At 46.4% G+C, this 21,243-nt stretch overlaps 1 protein-coding gene across 1 annotated transcript in view; it reads right to left on the minus strand.

The window, feature by feature from the left end:
• Positions 1 to 21,243, minus strand: part of LOC142585938 (plexin-B-like) — a 547,589-nt gene that overhangs the window by 100,635 nt on the left and 425,711 nt on the right. The window contains exons 11-12 of the mRNA XM_075697062.1: positions 8,126 to 8,273; positions 1,590 to 1,749 (exon numbers count right to left, since the gene is read on the minus strand). Of these exons, the coding sequence (XP_075553177.1) occupies positions 1,590 to 1,749; positions 8,126 to 8,273 (308 nt within the window). The remainder of the gene's footprint in view (positions 1 to 1,589; positions 1,750 to 8,125; positions 8,274 to 21,243) is intronic.

Here is a 21,243-nt window from a genome sequence, read left to right on the forward strand (position 1 = left end):
CAACAGCCTTACAGAAGAGCATTTTAAAAGAATTAGAAGCTTTTCTCGAAGACAGCGGCATTGTAGGCCGTTATTAGCGCTTTAAAGCGAAAGCTTTACTGGCCGCAAACTTGTGATTTCACCGTCGAGGGTCTCCGAGGAGGCACATGACGTCACAACACGCACGTCGCCGGGGATATTTCTCTATTTCGCTCCCTAGTCACTACTGCGCATGCGCCGCGGCTAGTAGTACCTAGGCACAGGTGTTCCGTCGCTGCGCAGCGCCGCGCCTACCGCCGCCGCCACTGTTTGATATGACGTCACACCGCGTTTCTCGTCGTTGCGCTCGCCTTCGCTCGCTTCGTCAGCTGCGTCGCATGCCTGATAACATGTCGGAGGATTGAAAAAGAGAGCTCGCGTGCGCCGCAACCACAGTTGAGGCGGCAGTACGGACGGCGACAAATTCTGATAAGCAAGAAGAGGCCTGAAATCGACATCGGAACGAGATGAAGAGGAAGCGAATCGCCCATGAAACAGACGAACAGCGCGCCGAATGACTGGCTAAACGCCGCAACATAGCTAGACAACCAGGCTAACCTGGACTTGCAATCAAGATTAACCAGGACTAACCATGCTATGCCTTAGCTTTCGCTACGTATATCCTGGCATAGCTGAGCTAAGCCAATGCCAATTTTTTTACTGTTCCTTTCATTTCAATGTCGCTGTGTATATGTATGCGTTTGTAGATAAGGTTGCGTTGGCTGTTCTGTTGTGACTATATGTGATAATGCATTTACACAATGTTTGTACCACCCGTTAACTAAAGATTGTATTATTAGGCCACTGTATGATTTCTATTTTGAAGACTATCTTTTACAGAACTGTGAAGTCATTTAATTTGTATATTGTATGTACCATGTATTTCTTACGTCATAGTGTTACTGTGAAAACGTTGCTTGACAATTTCTGGTGCTTGTATGAAAAGGTTATTTTACGTGTAATCTTGAACCCTGTATGTGGCAGGCTAGACCCATTCAAGAGCTAAGGAGTAGCCGGCGCCTGAAATTGTGCGCCAGCATCTCCTTATATCGTATTAATAAAAAAAGAAAGTGCAACGCTCGTTACTTTCTTCTTCCTTTTTCACGTAGGCTACTCATGATCCTGACTTCTGACACGCTACTGGAATAGGATGCTATAGTCTCCTATATTATCGATAAGTAGACCATGAATAATTTATGCATATGACGAATATGAAAATTGTCAAATTCATCCTGCGATGTTTTCTGTGATGCTTTCTATTGAGATGTTATCTAATATGTGCAAAAAGCAGTCTATTCTCCTTCAGCTGCGGCATTTAGTGAAGCTTGGCTTAAATACAATCACGCTCTCAGAGGGCATCTTTTCACGACAGGAAGCTGGGAAAATTGGACAGGTATTCACAGTGCGGAAAGGAAGGCGTGCAATACAAGGCCGGCAGTAGGCGGCGTCTGTGTCGTCGTCCTCGTTTTTCTTGCGTCCGTGCTTTGCACATGCGTGTGCCCTCTGTCCAAGCGGGGCTTCAGGCCTAATAGTGTGGCGGCAACGCTGCCATATTGGCGCTGCGCACGCACCTCTCCCCGGCACGATGGGCGGCCGAGCCGCCACCAGCGGCGACATGCAGGCGAGGCCCAAGTGCGTGACGCGCGCTTGAATCGGGGCGCTGCTGCCGTACACGCAGAGGTAGTGCGCCCCGTACGGAAGCTGCGGTAGCTGGTTGATCACCAGGTCCACCTGCAACAGGGACGCGCATTTGTACTGGGTGAAGGTCAGTGCAAGGAAAATTGCACTGCTGTTTTCTGCCTGTGAGAGTATACACTCCACGCAGTTTAAAAAGAAGCATTTTCCACGCTACATGTGTCTCAACCACATCGCAGCATTGACCTCGGTCACTTGTTTTCTAGGTAGTGATGTGTGGATGGCGTTAAATTTTGACGGATCGTGGGATTTACAAAAAACAATCAATTACCGAGCTCTTCTTGACCGTAACCAGCAAAACGGTATGTTGTTCTCTTACAGGCTGGAAATATGAAATCAAGGCTGCGTGCCAAGGCTGTGCAAATATTAATGTTTATCTTAGACACTATGCTTTGTGCTCTTTTGGCGCCAACTGTGCAAACTTCAACACTATTATGAAGCCGCTCGCAGCCATGGGAGCAGAAGTTGAACATATAGTAAGTACCTTGTGGGTGCGTTTCGAAACCTAAATGAAGGTAACCGGCGCTATCTACATAGTTGGTTCACTCGGATACATTTATTTTCAGTTTTGAGCTATTGGGGACGCTCACTGAGGAGCAGTGACTCGACGTACCTGCTTGTCTCCCTTGAATTGTAGTCCTCAACTAAAATAGTCCAAACCTTTAGCAAGATACCTCCGCTACCAGAGTAGCTGTGGATACTGCGGTCGATTGGCGCTGCTGCCACATGTTCGACGGAGCACCAAAAGCTTCGAGCCAGGGCAACCTTGTGGACATGGCCGCAAGTTGCTCAGGACTATGCTCGTTACGAGGCATTACAAACTTTGCACTTAACCGAACTCAAGAGTGTGGGACAGCCGAATGAGGAAAGATTAGTTGCAGGGTCTCGGCAAACGTTTCGCCATGTAGGTTGTAGCTGTGCTCTTCCGCGCGGATCTATTAAAACTGCACGCAACCCGACACGGCCGTTGAAGTGGGCGCACAAGTCAGGCGACGGCGCTGCACTGCCAAAGAGTTGATGCGGAGAGAACCCGTTGTAAGTAAGCCGCGCGCCGTCCTCGTGCGCACGAGGTCGCCGACGTGCGCGTCTTCGGACAGTTTTATGCACGCCCGAGAGGGCACCGTAACCCTGTACGCTTCTCGTGGGCGAGCCTGTCCTTTTCATTAAAAGTCAGGCAGGCGTTTACCCTTTGGATGTCGTTCTCTCGCTCTCTGCTGCGCAGAGCAACGTGCCGTGAACATTCACACAAGGGGAAAGCCGGAGCAAGTCACCGAGGTAAAGAGGGTGGAAGGAAATGTGAGGGTTCGGAAAGGGGAAAGGGTGGGGGTCGGGGGAGATTATTGCAACGCTGTCTGCATCGGCGGCAGTGCTTCCGTATTTAGCGCCGCCAGTGTCATCCTCATCTCCGGGCGTCGGCGGGCGCTCTTCTTCGTCCAATCAAATTCGATTATGCACGCTTTTGCGAAACTGTCACTCCCAATTAAGGGTGCTCGCCGGCGCGGCAGCGAACCTCAAGCCTAGCCAAACCGAGCCATCAGTCCCGGGCGGCGCGGATCGGAAGAGCGTTACAAGCTCTCTTGCTCGAGCGACGCGTGGCTGAGTGGGCGAAGCAGCCGAGCGCCTTTCCGTTCTCTCATTTTCTTTACGGAGGCTGCGCCCTCCTGCGTGCCGTGTGCGAGAATAGGGAATGTAGCTTGCAAGTGTAAAAAGGGGAGGCCCGGTGAAAGAGTTAAAGGACAGGAAGGATAATTCTTTCAATAAGGTGTTCCTCTTGCAGGCTTGTCAACGTCAGACATGGGCCTGCCGCACAGATTACTGCACTTTGTTTTTTCATTTTTCTGTTCTTCAAAGCTTCACTTGGCGATCTTTCGGCAACAGAATACTTGTTCGTAGACGAGGGCCCCAATTTGCTGGCTACTGTTGGGCACGACGTTACCACTGCGTTCCTTTGCTTTAGTTCGAATGCTAGTGCCTGTGCAAAAGACAAAAAAATGTGACTAAATTTCAAGTTTTGTTCTCGTTGCATTCAACTTGGGCGATTGTCTGACGTGGCACAATACATTACTTCGAGTGTAGGTTTTGTCGGCTGAGCCTGAGCAGATTTTTCTTTCTTTATCCTTCAGTGGGGGAACTCGAAAGGGAAACTTGAGTCATCGGTGGAGCCGCATATACTGCTCGAATACCGATCGTAAGGATCATTGTATACTAAGGTGGCCTCTTCCTGCCAGCTCCCATGTTTTCTTTTTGCTTCTCACAATTGCCAGGCGTCAACGTTTGCTGCACCTGGTTCTTTGTCAAAGGTGTTCCAAACACTGAACTTATATAACACTCACTAGAAGTAAGCATAATATTGGACCTGGTGTTCCCTCAAATTCAGTATACGTGTTAACTATAATAGCAATAATTAAAAAATATAGTAATTCGGTTCTGGACGTGACTACAGCAAATTATTGTTACAAACGCTACAAAAGAAATAATACTCTCTGCAGCCAACAATAAAAACAAAGAACAAAACGTGCGTGTTTCCTCGCGATAACACATTCAAGTAAGTGCGATTAAGCAACGAACGACGTTATTCAGCGTTTGCAGTCGTTTCATATACTGCTGAAACATCCAGGTTAACAGCTCATCCTTATCGATAAACACTACCTACCTCCCTATAAATATTATAACTTAATTAAATATTCATAATGAAAGAAACATAGCGCCAGCTTGCGTGTTTGCGAAACAAGGATAAGATAAAATGAACTATAGACGCCCCGTAGGAACTACGCCATGCGTGAGCACCTTATCAGCGTTCGCACCTGCGTCCCATCCTACGATTGTCCGCCGCCAGCCGTATTTCTTTTTTGCTAGCGACGTGCGGAATTCCGGAATGCTCTTTATTTACTCTGCACAGATTCGCGGGCCATGCTTTCGGAACACGGCGGCGCCGCGAAGCACACGGCGGCCTTGTTGTCTTGGCTCGCCTTCGCGGTGTTATTGAGTTTAAGCGCCGCTGTCTAGCGTGCTGGCTGGCGGTTCGCGCCCAATGTTTTGCTGCTCCGCGCTCAGAGAGGGCTCGCAATCCACACCTGCAGGGACTCAACAAGTCGACTGAAATCTGGGTGCAACGCGTCGATGGGGCGGACCGAGAAGCGTGTGGGAACCAGAAGCTTTTGCGCTGCTCAACCGTAGGGAAAGCAAAATAAGTAACAGAAAGAGCAACGAGAGAAGCCGACGGAACGCTGCTTTCATTTGGCGAGAGGTCTCGAACCACTGTCATAACAAGGCTCAATTGAATTAGTAGCGAACAAGTCTCGGCGCCTCAGACACAAAAGGAAAGCGCGGTAGGGACGACCAACGCCGAATCCTCTTTTGGCGTAGGGGCCGATGCGCTCTTAGGATCAGGAGGAGGACGAAAAATACACGAACCGCCTTCCGCCCGCTCCACGGGTAAGCGCTGATGATAATCGGGGGAATATTTATGAGCCAGAGAAGCGGAGGGTGACAACAAAGGAAATATGGGCGAGTATTACGAGAAACGAGATAGAGGAAGAGACGAGAGAAAGAGAGAAAAAAAATGAGGGGAACTACAAGCGAGTCCTCCACATACTCTCATTGCTGGCAATCGAAATACATAACTGAAGCCAAAAGCATTGCAAGTAGGAGCGAAGCAGGCGCAAGGCGACAGAGGAGCTTCAGCGCGCCGCCGCCGCCACTGGCTGGCTGTGGTTTATCGGGCAGCGAGCCGCAGAAGAGCGCCTTCATTCGCAGAGTCCTTAACTCAATTAATATGTTGATGCACAGGCCGCAAGAAAAAAAAAGGGGGGGGGGGAGGGAGAGAGGTGCCGAGCTAGTCGAGTTGACTGAGCCACGGGACCACTTGAGCCGGTGCTGGAGGAGCTGGCCTGTCGGAAGAGAGCTGGAAAGAGGCTTTTATCTTCTTACTATGCACTGGCTCTGCTCGGCCTCGTCTCTGCTAGTATAACGTGTCCATTTCTGCGTTGTTATATCTGTTCCACTCGTACGATCTTGTACGGCGCACTTCCTGCTGCGCACTGGGAGCTCTAGTGTTATTGTTCAACTTGAGCGTGTGCGTTGCTCAACGCATTCATCTCTCGCACTCTTTAGTTCGCTCGCGGAAAGTTTAGTTGGGTTGTGCGGCAGAAGGTGACTCCGTATCCACACGACTGGACACAGCTGTACCTTGTTGCTGACGTGGAAACTAAACCACGTGGGTCATATATAGAAAGTGCCTTGCTCTGCACCTTACCTGCACACAGCTTTCGTGGAATGATATTTCTGGTGGAGTACCTAGTGTACAGCATCAAAATGTGACCAACCCGCGAGTGCGCTACAAATGCGCGCAACCTTTTGACACGCTGTACAAAATCTAGAGAGGGTGAGTGGAAGGACAGTGTGGGGGCGAGCGCTTTCTTTCGCTTCACGCGAAGGATGTCGAGGGCGAATGAACGTGTTGGCCATTGAGCTGCCGAGTAGTTTCTTTTTCTTTTTCTTTTAAAAACGGCGTTAATCTGACTCTGCGTAGAACTTGTGTTCTTTTCTTTATTTTTTTTTCAATTTGTGTATTATTCGTGCTATTGCTTTATGACTCTAATATTACTTGATTCCATTTTTACAAGTAAGGAAGTTGGGCTAGTAGCGATTAAAAAAAGCGTTCCGTCCTCTCGTGCAAATCTGATCAGTGTTTGCGTCTTTGTTTTGTAGGTAAGAGATTTAGTTTCGTACAATAATTATTAGCAGAAACTCTGGCGCTACGATCGTTTAGTCATAGTGGCAACGATGGTTAGTACATGGACTTGTCTGATCTTCGTGCTTGTGGCTTCAGACGTCCTTGCGGCTTCATTTACTGCGCTTTATTGGCATTCAGTGGCGTAAGTTCCAAATAAAGTTATGCGTTTTTTTGTAATTCGGAAGACGGTAAGGCTGTGCGAACACGCATAATCGCTACTAATTTCTGTAGTTCCGCCTGTCGCGGCGGCGAAATCCAGACTAACCAAACGTCTCAATGCGCTGCCTTGCCCGCGTTCGTCCGTGGAAGTGCATGCGTATGCGTAATAGTTTCAATATCGGGCTTGTGTCTCAGAGGCCCTGTGTTTGAATCCTCTTATCGCACAATATTATTTTTTTATTTAATGAATTATAACGCAGTATGGGGTTGTTGAAAGGGATGAGTTTGCAAAGTCATGAAGCCATCGAAAGCCAGAAGGACGAAGTTTAGGCAATTTCATTTACTAACCACGATTCCCATTCTGACTGAACCGCCCCTCGTGCAGCTCCCGTAGAAACTACCTCCAGAGTTCCTTCTAGTAATTATTGTAGGAAACTGCACGGTGCCAGCGTCCCAGACATTCCCCTTCTGGTACGTGTGGCCGTCATGTTACGGCAGGCAATAGTGCGCTTTAATTTCGGCGACGCAAGTGGCTTGCGGTCCCAAGAATCCAAAGTCTGCTTGGCTTTCGCTGGTACCCATGTGGTTTGCGTACACATGGAGTTGTTGCACCTGTTACACCTCTAATCTACAGCTGTAATGAGTCGTCCGCTTGCTCACACATGGCAACGCGATGTATTCTCCTGAAAGGCGAGGGTAGCTACGAACACGGTAGCTCGGTGTCTATGGCGTTGCTCTGCTGAGCTGGAGATCGCTGGTTTGACCGCACCCGTGCGACCGAATTTCGAGGTTGGCGAAGTTCAAGAACACCCATGTACTTATGCACTTGGGTGCACTTAAAGAAAGAACTAGGCTGTGCAAGTTAATCGGTATTTTCACAAGGTAGTAATCATATCAATAAGCCTCATAATCAGGTCGTGGTTCTGGCACGTCAACCATCAGAATTGAATTTATTTTAAGGCACATAATCGCTTATCAATCCTGCTTTTATTACTGTTTTCTATGTTATGAGCACGAAAACTTTTTTTTATTGCCACTGTTAGACTCCAGGAGCATACTCTCCATGCACAAGAAACAAAAATAACCATCTCCTTATGTTCGATATGCTAACAACTGCTTTTATTTGCGTTAAGAGAGACATGATCGAAGATGCAGAGAGAACGAGAAAGAGAGAGAGGCAGGGAAGTTAACCAGAGACGAATTTTCGGTTTGCTACCCTGCATTGGGGTTCGGGATATAGGTGTTGTAAAGACGACAAAGAGCGAGAGGAGAAAAAAAATGGAACAAAAAAAAACGAAAGAAAAGAAAAAAGAAAGGAAACAGGTAATACAAAAGGTGTTCCAATCATAGGCGTTCACACAGGCCGTTCAATCTCAAGAAGCTGAGTAAACTTTTTGTGTCCTTTCGCAGTAATTAAAACGCTCATATACAGAGTACCTCTGCAGCCGGTTTGTTTATCTGTTACCACATTCTGTTTGCACTAGACCTTCGATGATGGTGATGTGAAATAATTCTTACCATGGACATGGACTTGTAGGGCAGCTGTTCTGGCCGCACGGCGAGGAAGTCGATGCACTTATTCGAGCCAAGAGAGAGCCAACGCGCCGAGCTGCTTCTCTCAGCCAAGGTGCCCGTGGCGTTCTGACAGTGGGCCTTCACTGTGCACCTGCGCAGGGACGAAAAGCGATTGAAGAAAGACTTACAGTTTAGTTTCGGACGATGTACTGAAGCTAAAGAAACGACTTGGAAACGCGAAAATTCAGGCAAGTTGGGGCTCAGTATAGCGAAACAATGTAGGTCACACAACGACCGGCATTTGTACGCGTCCCATATTGTATGCTTCGTGACTGAAACGTGTCAGCGCGCTTGCATCTCGTCCTCCATGTGGGATTCTTTTTTTAACCCGTGAAAGAAAATACTACTGACGTGACCTGCTTTCAAGTTAAGCATTTTCCACTATACGAAGCCCGTTGGACGTTTGGACGAGTTGAACTGTTGTGTCTCTGAATTGAAAAAGAACAAATTCAAAGGCCGTAGCTGCAATTCAGCATGCTTCTTTAGGCACGTCGGTGTTCACATAGCTAACATACAAATGTTAAGTACGGAGCGATGATTAATCAAATGTAGGCCACACCATGATGTAAAATTGTGTTTATTTCACAATACAGTCTGTACAGGGCCTACAGGTTGATAGCCCCGATCTATATTTTAGTCCGAGTAGCTTAAAGGGGGCCGGTGTGTTTCTTTACACGCATACTGGCTGATTTGAAGACTACGACCGTTGCCAGGTGCTTCACGCATGTGCTTGCGGTTCATTATTTTCCACAGCTACTTTTCCTGTCTCCTCCGACTGTTCCGTTCAATTTATACGCTTTGCATCTCCTACCTCTATTTCTCCCTCTGTGCTTGCACACGCACACAAATATATTGCAGCTTGGGAGCCAGCAACCGCGCTTCACGCCACCAGCAACCGATGACGTCGGATTTCGTCGTTCCATCCGAGTCATGCCCTGTTTTAACATCCCTGAGTGTTAGTGTCAGGAAGGGTAGTACATCTGTTTGGTTATTTGTGGTGCACCTGAGTTATTTCAGTGCACCCGCCGAATCATATACCCCATCAGCTTCGTCAACAACTGTAGAGCTAGCAACGACTACTGCACTGAAATACGTGCAAGAGGAGTTGCCCGTATCGAAGATTGTCATCTTTACGGACTCCCGCACTGCTCTTAGCAGATTACAACACAGTCAGATTGATTCTGCAGTTGTGCGTATCATTAATGGCTCTGCCAACAAAAGTGCATCGTATGGGGTATCTCTCGTTGCCCAATGGATACCGTCACACGCAGGGATAGCCGAAAATGAAGAGACTGATTGGCTGGCTTCAACTTGCGCACATAACGACTGTGTGTGCCCTGAAATTTCGCGCAAGCTTGATGACGCTCGCCTGCTGATTCGTCGCCCCCTGATTCGTTGCCCCCTACTCAAGCAGTATCGAGGTCAGCGCGCCGCAAACGGAACGTTCCCGGCCCGTGTTCGCGGTCTAGGCTTGCGTGGTCGTGCGTGAGCACTACTACTCAAACTGAGGATTGGCTTTATGAACGTGTTCGAACGCCTGTACTGGCAACGACGTGTGGCCCGTCCATCGCGTACGCCTTGCGGTTGCTGCGAGACACTCCCGCACCTGATGTTGGAGTGTCCCGCTTTCAGTGCGCAGCGCGCGTTGCTAGTGAGGGCCTATCATGTCCTTGGCCTGCGGTGTACGGCGCTCGACGAATGTTTGTACCCCAGTGGTTGTGCGTCTCGGCGCAGTCAGGCTTGTCGCGCTCTCCTTGCTTTTCCAGAAGCAACTGATTTAAGTTCACGTTCATAGCATATTACAGTTTTTCAAATGGCAATAGCTCTGGCACTATTCCAACATTTTTAGTAGCCTGACCTGCAGTGACCGGCCCTACTGTGTGCGACCTGTGCTGTGAGTTTTCTGCTTCATGTTTGAGATTTGTCATCTTTCTCTTTCTTTCCTCTTTTCTCCCCTTCTTTCTATCTTCCATTTCTGTTTCTGTCCCCTCCTTTCTGAAAAGTAGGCAGGCGTTCTGCCCCTTCCGGTGGCGGTTGGCAGCCTGTTCCTCACCTTGCCTTTCCTCCTATGTGTATGTATGTATATGTACTCAAACCTAATAATAATAATAATAATAATAATAATAATAATAATAATAATAATAATAATAATAATAATAATAATAATAATAATAATAATAATAATAATAATAATAATGGTGGTGATGATGATGATGCTGTTACGGCTGCTGCCTGAATAATCACTATATTCTGGGCGCTGCATTTTCAATACGCTGGGTAATGTATTATAGTTTGGCTTGGTTGTCATATAGCTTGAGCCAGCACGAGGCTTACTGGTTTTGACGACACGCCCAGAAAATGACCCCTGAATTCGCAAATAAGCCGTCGTTACTAAATTCGATACGAGTATCTGTATGTTACAAAATTTTAAGAATGTGTTAGGCTACCAGAATACACCATACGGCACAATAAAAGAGCATCAATTGAGTATTAGTTTTTTTTTCTCTTTTTAACACAGTTGCCTTTATCGTATGCTCTGGCTTTTGAACGTGGTTCTTGTGTCACGACTATTGAGGGGAAGTCGTCCTTGAGAGTCTTCTTTCTTTTTTTTTTCAGCTATGAGTGTACATTTATTAAACAAGAGTATTTAGGGAAACTAATAAAGCGCAGAAACAGCCTTCACTGGGGTAACTAACATACATAAAAATGCCATCAAAAGGAAGTTAAAAAGATGGGATGATCACTCCGCATATTCGATCCACAATTAAGCATCTCTATTTAACTGTAGTGTTCCTTGACGCAACAGCTTTTTCTCGCTTCGCCAGTCTCGTATTGTGGAGCATAAAAAAAGAAAAGGATCCGTGGTTCTTGCTTTTTTCATGCCTAATATCTATCTTCATTCTTTTTTTTCGAAATATCATCTTAAAGTTATTTCCTAAGTTACGCACAATATTAAGCGACCATGTAACAGAGTTCTGGAGCTGAGCGCCTTGCCAACGTCAAAGCACTCGTTTATCGCTTTCCATGCTTCAATTACTTCGCGAAAAATAGCAAAGAAAGTGTAGAATGGAATAATATTAAACACTCCGTTCCGCGCTTAATCGGCCAAGTTGAAGAAAGCAGCCAAGTACTCGACGTGCCCTGTCTCACTGTTCTTTTCTTTTTCTGCACGTGCGTCATCGCTCTCCAAAAAAAGAAATGGACATTGTTTTGCAAAAGACAGCGGATGTGACGGCTCGACAGAATAACCAGATCACCAATCGCTACGGCTGGTCGAAAGCGAGCGAGGCGTGTGTTTCAATTCACTTCGACTTATTTAATTTCTTTTGGCATAAATTCTCGGTAACCGAGTTTGGCATCGGAGAAACCTCGGCGATGCACTGGAGCGAGTTAGCCGACAGACTGGTTGATCTGGGGTTCACTTCCTGCCGAGGAGAACCAGGCGGCTGCCTGGATCGAGTGGCAAGATAGAAGAGAAAGAGAGCGCGCTCATCGAGCTGCACATTACACGAAAGCAAACAAAGTTGATTCATACTATCATGATGTGCTATTTCGTTTAATTCGCGTTATTTAGTTGCTTTCAACGTTTCTTTAACGCCGGCAACTCGCGGCAGTTTGCTGTGTGCACAATGAAGCGATAAGACCACAAATATGCATTTTTCTTTTCTCTCTTTTTTGTGAGTTCTCGGTTTTATCGATTAATTTTTTCGTCTTTTCCTAAATGCTAATTTTCACGCTGTTCTTTCTAATGCTTATTCTTCTTGCCGCACGGGTACATGGAGCACGCGATAGAAAGATAAAGAAGCTCTCTACGCCCTTGGCAATTGTGCTTTGCCGATTTCTTGGTCTGACCTTTTTGTTCCTAATTTACGAGCCACACATAAAATGAAACCATACTAGACGTGCGGACGTGCGTAACATGAAACGTTGCGTTTCATATATGTGGCCTTGAAGACGTTTTTTGTTTAGCGCCACTTTGCTGTTTTCCTTCGCTGAACTCATATAGCGAAAAACTGAGAAAATGGGTTCGAGAAGCGCACTCACTTTGACAGGGACAGTTTATTATCAAAGCCAGCGAATAAATACAAACAAAAGAAGCATAAAACAGGATAAAGCAAACTCACGTCTTTGTCGAGTACTGAGGAACTAAAAATAACTTAATTACAGACGCGTTCTTTCACGGCAATGCCGGACTCGGTCCGATGAGTCAAGAAGAACACGATGGCTGAGACGTAAAACTTAAGCTACACAGAAAAGAACCAGAAGCCATGAAAGCATAGTGAAAGAAACCTTGATGAAAAACAGTAACAGCGAGAAAGAAATCGGAGGGCGAGGGCGGTAAAGCGCCACCTAATCACGAGAACCCAAAGGCGCTTCAGTGCGGACAAAGAAGACATTCAAGAAACTAATTAAGACGAGTAGTACAGGCTACCAGTGAGCGCTCAAAAACAATGAAAGGAAGAAAAGAGAGAGAAGTCAGCTTCTAGTACATCCATACGACGTTGCAAAAGCAAGGAGCAATGAAGAAAAGACAGTTCACAGCCAAAGCGTTGGAGAACAGTGAATCACAGTCCCACAGTTCTCTCGCACGGGGCCCAGCTTTATCTGGTCCCCGCATGGTTTTCAAAGTACAGAGGTCTCTCACCCCTCTGTATTACTGCTTTGTGCGTGAGCTCCGAGCTGTAGAGGGTGCCTCCTCCTGAGCGTCGAATTCCACAATAAGCGTATTCTATATTTATCTCAAAGCAGCAGTTTAAATACATTGACCCTTTAATTGAAACAAGTAATTGTTTTTTGTGCAGTAGGTCTCGGAAAACAGTTCTCGATAAACGAATCGTGGTATGGAAGTTAACCTGTAGTTCGCAGAGGTTATTCGACAGTACTAACGCTCTAACCCCCGCACACTCTGCTAACGATTCCCCGCCATGAAAGTCGGGAAGGAAAGAGTTATGAGTCCTTCCCCTCTGTGAAGTTGGGTGACCAGTGAAGCTGTGTAGCAAACGACAAAGATGTGACACAGAATGTTGAACAACGGCACGAACAATTTTATTGCTTTGATCGGTGGTCATCGTGAAGAAAAGTATGCACACACATTTATTTTTATGCATTCGCGTTCATTCGTGTTGTACGTTCGTTATACACATTCGTTCGTTATACACATTTCGTTTCGCGATAAACTGAGACAAAGAATTTGAGACCGAAATCACCGCACCGACTGGCAGTGGGCCAGTGCCGTCAGCGCCTTCGCAGAGGGAGGGGCAGTATGGGAACGCTGGCAAGATGAGCGCCATCGGAGCCAGCGGGGGAAGGAGACGACTACAAACGCGCGAGCAGTGGCACGAGCCATTGCTGATGATGATAGTTTTTGCTCGCACGCATGAAAATTTCATGACAGGAAGAGACGCTGAGGTCAGAATAAGCATCAACCATACCGGCTAAGTTTAGACGAATTCTTAACATAATCATTCATTTCAGCATTATATGTGTCTCCATGATTATACCAAGATGCTTTCCACATGAGCCTAACTAGTACTCCTCGGTGGCGTGGCCACAATGTTTCCGTATGCAGAACCCCAATATGGCGACGTTTCTTTCCTTCTACATGATGTAAGTGCCAATGTTCAGCATCAGCTAAACAGAACCGATGATCACGCGCTTGCATACGATTTCCAATGTTTCAACCATCGAACCAAAGCACGTGATTTCAGGAGCATCGTTGTCTCGTGAAGACAAAACGCAGAACACATAAGCAGCGATTACGAGCTTTGACAAAGGCTATGTCACTGGGACGGTGGCTAAAATTATCGACATGGTCGAAACTATCAAAACTGAAATCCGATGGTTTCCTGCACTTATGGGACAAGTGGACGAGACTCGGCCCAATCTCAACGAGGTGACGAACGACCTGGCACGAGGACTTGCTTGCCGTGCCGGTCAGAACCGAACCGACGCCCACTACCATTCCGGGGAGCATAAAGATTACTTACTAAGTTACAACGACATCACTAAATATTACTACTTGAGGCATATGCGATTCCCACTGCAACACGTAAAATTGAACAGGGCTCAGGCAGTCACGCTACGTTTACTGCAAACCGGGACGTACCCCACTCCGTATTTCATAAATAATATTCACCCCGAAAGAGAAATTAGGAAAGAATGTAACGTGTGCGATGGCATCATTGACATCACACATGCTGGCGGGCTGTCCCGCGACTCTCGCCGACCCCGAAGAAAAGTGGCTTTACTGGCACAAGATGATATCAAGCTCTTCATATCAAGATCAACTATGGGCTGTCCAGAGGGTCCACGATGACGCCACCAGGCTCGGCCTGGCGGTGCCGACGTGGACGCGGCCCGCCTCGGTCTGAAAAGACTGGGCTTCAGGACTCAAATTTTGTGAATGAGTGAATGAATAATTTCCGCCAAGGAGTCTGCTTACACCACGTCACTTAAATAGTGACATGAACGCTACAGAGTGCCATTTCCGACCACCCCAAACACGACAATCTGGCCTATTGGTACATAGTTCTTGGAGCGAGAGCGTGTCACAACAAGAAATCTTCACCGAAGCAGAGGGTAAATGGGGCCACATACATATAATATGTGGTTTTAAAAGAGCTAGGGTGTTATCAAATTAAGACCAAGTGGTCAATCAACAAACTTTCGACCACAAGAATAAAACGTAATATATTAATACTAAGCATAACCTAGCAGTGGCGGATGTGACAAACATGAGAGACAGCAAATAGGACTGTTGCGATAGGACTGATTCAGGTGCACGTGATAAAACCCCAGATTGATCAAAATTAGTCTGGAACCCTGCACTACAGCGCCCTTCTAACCTACTGTGCGTTTCTGGACGATCAGCTGCTTTATTTTGATTTGTTATGGGAAAGTGTGGCTCTATCAGTGGTTCAGAAATAAATAGTGCTAAACATAGTGCTAAGATAATGCGTAGGATTACCCGAGTTGTCGTGACAGATATGGCAATTATTAGTTTCCGCTTACAGCGAGCGTACCCCTAGACATACGCCACACACTGAACGGAAACGATGCCTGTCCTTCGGTCCCACTGCTCCTGCGCGCGATCTGGTGCAACAACTGCAAGGTGCAACACGCTCGTAAGTAAACGCGGCACTAAGTTGTTTTTACGTGGTAACAAAGGAATTTTCTTTTCAGAACCATGTCCCTTTTTTTTATTTCTGATACGTATAATGCGAATCCTACAAATAGTAGTTTCTTGCTCAATCCAGTAAGTACGCGACGCTGTGCAAATTTCGAGGCTTCGTATACTTTGGTGCAAATCCGTCCATTGTTCATTTGATCATTAGAAATCAGATATGTTATATAGGTTGCACGTAGATTCATCTAGAGCGCAAAATCTAGCTCAATTTGCCTGGGGCGTAGCCAGTACATAAAGTTGAAATCCAATAGAGCTTATTCCTTCTCCGTTTATAGCCTTCTTGTGCATACTCCGACGGCCACAAAGTGCGCACTCTCTCCCTCTTGTTTCTATTCACCCGTTCAGTTACCGCCGGTCTAGCGTAGCGAACTTGATGTTTGCCTGGCCGACCTTCCTGCCTTTCCTATCCTTGCTCTCTCTCGCTCTCTCTGTCTCTCTAGAGTTCACTCTCCAACGCACTGCCACAACCGGATGATCGGCCGCTGTCTGTGTAGGCGCTACTGGAGTACCATCCCCATCGTTTGGTGGTCCACAAAGCAGTAGAGGCGCTTTTGTGCTTCTTGAGGGCGACTCTCTTTGCGAACGTCTTTTAATGCGTGTTACTGTCGGTGCGCGTACAAGCTTTCACCGCGTACTTCCTTCCTATCTCGCTGTTTTTTTTTATATATCGTTCTCCTCCCCCAGCGTAGGGTAGCCAACCAAACAATTTTCTGATTAACATCCCTGCCTTCTCTATTTTATCCTCCCCGTAGAATTTCTGGTACGACAAACTAGGGCGAAAGGTCAGTGGGGCCCGATTATTTTTGCCGAGGCTAGAAGCACACAACAGCCACCCGACGTAAACGACGCACTCGGGCTCGCCGTAAAGCCGCGACACGATATGAATCGCCATGAGTCATCTTGTAATGTCATTTCTTCTGCGAATTCTTTTCTTTCAATATCAGCGCCAACTCAGACAGCCATTAGTCTTAGTTCTCAGAAAAAAAAGAGGCGCCGTCCCGACTTTAGCCTCTTCAGAAACATGCTGAGGCCCCGGCAGCCATTTCGGTAGCCAGTGAGGAGGCTTCGCTAACAAAGGCGGGAGCGAAAACGTCGGTGCAAAATGATAGCAAAGAAACGAAAGGACAGGAGCAGAGACGCCTAGCGCGCTAGAAACAATGACGACGAGGCGGGACTGTATATATAAGGCGATAGACGCGCCGCGAAAAGCCTATAGTGTGTATGATGGCGATAAATTTTCATCATCTCTCTACTCCCGGGACTTATTTTTCCCCCCTCTTTTCGCCCTAGACTCCTTCCTTCGCAACCTTCGCAAGCGCATTTTCTCTCATCGCTCAGCGTAAAGCCGTAAAAGGAACGTGCAAAGTAACCAAGCGCAGGGGTGTTCTAAGTCACTACACTGCAACATAAGAGAAAAAGAAAAAAGGTGGGTACATCTCCAAGTCACTGCGCACTTCGTGAGGCCCTGGTATGTATAGTACATAGTAGTACGTGCTCTTGACGGCGGTCGTTATTCGCACACCCTCGAAGACGACGACGAGGAGGAACCTAGCCTCGGGATGTTCGCGCCTCGCTGCGCTCATTTTTATTTTCTCTTACTAATTTCAGCCGGTTTCGCTCCGTAACCCGGCCGAGCATGCATCATCGTATTAGCGACATCCATTCTCGTCGGTGCGATAAATGCCACTTCCGCGACAACGCCCCTCTTGCGACGACGATCCCCAGCGTCGCCGGAGGAGCGCCGCGTGACAACGGTCGCTGCGCTCTTCCTCATCTCGCCCCCCCCCCTCCCCCCTACCTGCAGCGACTCGAGAGCGGAGTGCCTTCTCTGTACGCTCTTTAGCGACATCTTAAACGACGCTGCTTCTCCAGATGTGCCATTTCTGTGCTCATGGAGACTTGATGCCTGTAATTCTGTTTGCCTAATATCGGGGAGAGTTGCAGAAACTTACGTAGCCCTCGCGACGATTACAATTGCCAAATCTACAGACATTCGATACACTTATCGACAATTGACAATGCACAATTTTCATAGGCGTAAGTCACATAAGTGTCATAGATAGCTGTGGACCTATATTATTTATATTTAATCATTTCTCGTCTACGTAATGAATATGCAGTGTGTTTCATGTATGCGCCAAGTATTAAAACAAGACACAGTGTATAGCGTATGGAACCGAAGCTATGTTGCTCACACTTATAGCTACCCAGTATTTTTTTTTTTTTTTGCAGTAAGATCTGCTGTGTTCAATTGAGATTATTTCTGTAAATTTTAACGTAATGTAGATTTCAATATTTCGGGAAGCGTGTTTAGAAGCACTAGATGCAGCTGGCCTCGTGAAGGTATCATATATAGGTGGTTCTTTATGGGTACTTGAAGAGAGAGAGAGAGAGAAAGAGAAAAAAAAAAACAGCCCGCGAAGTAAGCAATAGGCATCACTATGCATTGGCTTGCCCGGAAGGTAGCACTACAAACCGTATTTTCTTCTATGAGGTGGCAGGCTCGGCGTTAAGCGCAAGACAAACAGCCACGGCAAGAACTTTGTTGTGAACATATCAAGTCATCACGCGGCTCCAACAGCCGCCCGATGTTCGCTTGGTTTGCTACTAACATCTGTACATCACTCACTGAAAAATCCTTTTGGTGCTCTACAATGCAGCTAAACTAGACTTTTTCTCATTTGTTATCTTTTCCTCAGATGCTGAATAAGTTCACTCGTCACATAAAAAAAATACAATTAACCAGCTATACGCTCACATAAGATGATAGCAAAGAAAGCGTATCTCACATTGCGATTGTTAGCGTCTGTGCCTAACCAAATTTCCTTGTTGCTTTTGTTGTAGTGAAGGAGGATAGAATGCAGGAATTGTAACAGTCTCAAGTATAGGAGGACAACCCTGCGCCCTCGTGTACTAAACTCTTTTTATCGTAAGAGTGCTATCTCTTCTGCCAATATGCTAGCGATCGGCTTTAAAACGATACTGTCGACGATGCGGAAGTCTATCTCGGACAGAACTTAAGCAAAACTTTCGCGAATACGAGCCATGAACTGTTGCGCTACCAAGAGAAGGAGTTGGCGTGATTAGAGTGCAGAGCGCCGAAGTGCGAAAAGAACAAACACAGGCGCCGAGTCTTCCCGCTAACCTCACGTTTGCCTTTTCGCACTAGGGTGCTTTGCGCTGCAATCACAACATGAACTGAGACCCTCTCGCCCACATCGTTATTCTAATTCAAGAGAAGAAGCAAGAGGGGAAAATGAAAGAGAGACGCGTCAATGGGCCGATGCGTTACGCGCTGCTGGAATCGTACAACAACAAATTCAGCATTTCGGTAATGCGGTGCTTTGCTGCGAAACTTTATGCGTGCAAATGTACTCTTGAGAAGCCTTGCTGCAGTTTTTCATCCTCTTCTTTCCCGCGCTGTGTTAAAAAAAGAAGCAAAAAAAAAAAGAGAAACAGACAGCGCTACCTGACAGTGCCAATGTCTCTGTCCACAAGGGTGGTTGCTTGGGCTAGTTGGTAATTCATGATCAAAAATAACGTACAGCGCGAAGGACAAGGACAGCGATAGACGACATACACAGCGCTGCTATGTATCGTCCAGTTCGTGCAATGATAGGAAACCATTTAGGTTGGCTGGATAGGGAGACCTGATCTCAGGTCGGACTTAATGTACTTAGTCGGCCTGACCCATAGTGTTTCCTGTTACTTAGATGAATACTTGGTTTCTGTCGTCAGAAACAATTACACAAAGCTCTTATATCCTTAATTTTTTTTTTCATGAGAGAGGTCAAGGCCATAGTCTTATTTGCAACGATGCCAATGATAACACGCTCCAGTTTTTGGATCTTTCTCTAGCGTTGCATGACAGTCAAGTATGCTTGAACTACTCCCGCAGAACTGTCAAGCCTCTTTTGAATGCTGGCTCAGTGCACACGAAGATTGTAGAAAAAATGGCCTGACGATGTCTTGCTTACAATCTAAGTTGTACAAATCTTGCACTCATTCCATGCATGTAAGTTTTGGGACGCAAATCGACCGTTTTCTGTCTTCTGGGTTTCGACTTATCCAGTAGCATGCGTATTTGAGCGGTAGTTCCAGAAAATGAATGCTGCTACAAGACGCAACCCTGAAGATCCTGTTCCCGCTCTCGAAAACAGCAATTTGTTCTGCATTCCGTACCTGCATTCGGTGTCACACTGGCATAAAAAAAGTCGGCAGCATGTATGGCGTTGACGCGTCAAAAAACAAGCTCGGCGGCATTTGCGCGGGTATTCAGAGGAAAGTGGAGGGTGGAGCGGTTCGTCAGGGTGACGCGTGTTCTGTTGACCACCCCGCGCGCTTTATGCAAAATCGGTGCGGTGAGGGTGCGGATTATGAGGTCCCCATAGCTTGTGGTATGATAAACGTAGGCCAAACTGGTTGTTGTGTTAATGTGCGCTTGAGGGAACAGCGTTCGTTTATCAAGTCATTATCAAGTCATTGTGTTCTACTACTGCAGCGCTTTCTTTTTCCATTGTGTTTATTAAATCGAAGTGCCGTTATTGTTGCTTCATTTTGCCTCTTTTGTCTATAACACATGTACTTTTTGTGTTATCGTGCTAATGTTAGAGCTTCAGAACTAAAGCTATTGAAATTAATGTTGAGTGTACCACCCGTTCTTGTCCCCACTCCTCTAAAAATTCCAAAAAGGATTGATAGTATTGCGAAATAAATAAATAAATAAATAAATAAATAAATAAATAAATAAATAAATAAATAAATCAGCCACGCAGTTATTCACCGGAATTCACTAACAGTTCCACAACCATCAGGCACACAGGCCTGCGTACCCGCAGAAATAGCCAAAGCTTTCCACAATATTAAGCATGAGGGGTCGTGCATGTGCTGCCATCCACTTATCAGTTTAAGTGATCATAAGTTATTTTTTCTAAACAGTACGTAACTTCACCTCGTGCTTGTAACCGCTCAATTGGTCACCCCTCGTCTCGTTCGTTTAATTCTTATACATTTATACGGCGCCAGTTTACAACGAGCTTTCACTTGCAAGCCAGCGCTCGTGTCTTCCCTTCTTATCTCCGCCTTTTGGAGCTGTGAACTGGGAACCTGTTCCAACTCGGCCAGTTTTCACTTCACTTCACTTGATTACCTTAAAGGCCCCCAGGATTGGGGGTATTACATAAGGGGTGGGTAGCAATTAAAATAAATTATAAACACAAGGGAAAGATGTTTAGGTACAAGTTTGCTCGCTGGTAAATATGTTAATTATACAGTTCAAAAACGTGGATGGGCAGGTGATTGCGGCGATGTCGTGTGGAAGGCCGTTCCAGTCCGAGGCTGAACTTGGGAAGAATGATGTGGCAAAAGTGGTAGTGTGCGCACGTGGACGGGCGACTTGAAAGGGATGACCAATGCGGAGTGAGATGTGTGCAGGAGGACTGATGTAGGGTGGATGATGAAGTGAGCTGTAAAAAAACCTATGAAATAAGTACATAGTAGCGATACGATGCCGACAAGTCAGGCTTGTTAAGCCGGATTCTGCTTTTAACGATGATATACTGACATTATATGAATAGCATGAATGGATGAATCTTGTGGCACGATTCTGCACTGATTCTAGACAGTTTGTTAGATATTTTTGGTTAGGGCTCCAGATGGCAGAGGCATATTCCAGCTTAGAGCGTACGAGTGAGTTGTATGCAAGCAATCTTAGGTTTGGTGGCGCTAGACGTATATGACGGTTTAGGAAACCAATGCTTCTGTTAGCAAATGATATCACTCTAGTGACATGCGTGTTCCAGGTTAGATCGTTAGACAACGTTACGCCTAGGTATTTGTAAGACTGTGTTAATGCTATCGTGACGTGCGAAATTGT

The sequence above is a fragment of the Dermacentor variabilis genome, chromosome 6, assembly GCF_050947875.1.
Source record: "Dermacentor variabilis isolate Ectoservices chromosome 6, ASM5094787v1, whole genome shotgun sequence".
NCBI lineage: Eukaryota > Metazoa > Arthropoda > Arachnida > Ixodida > Ixodidae > Dermacentor > Dermacentor variabilis.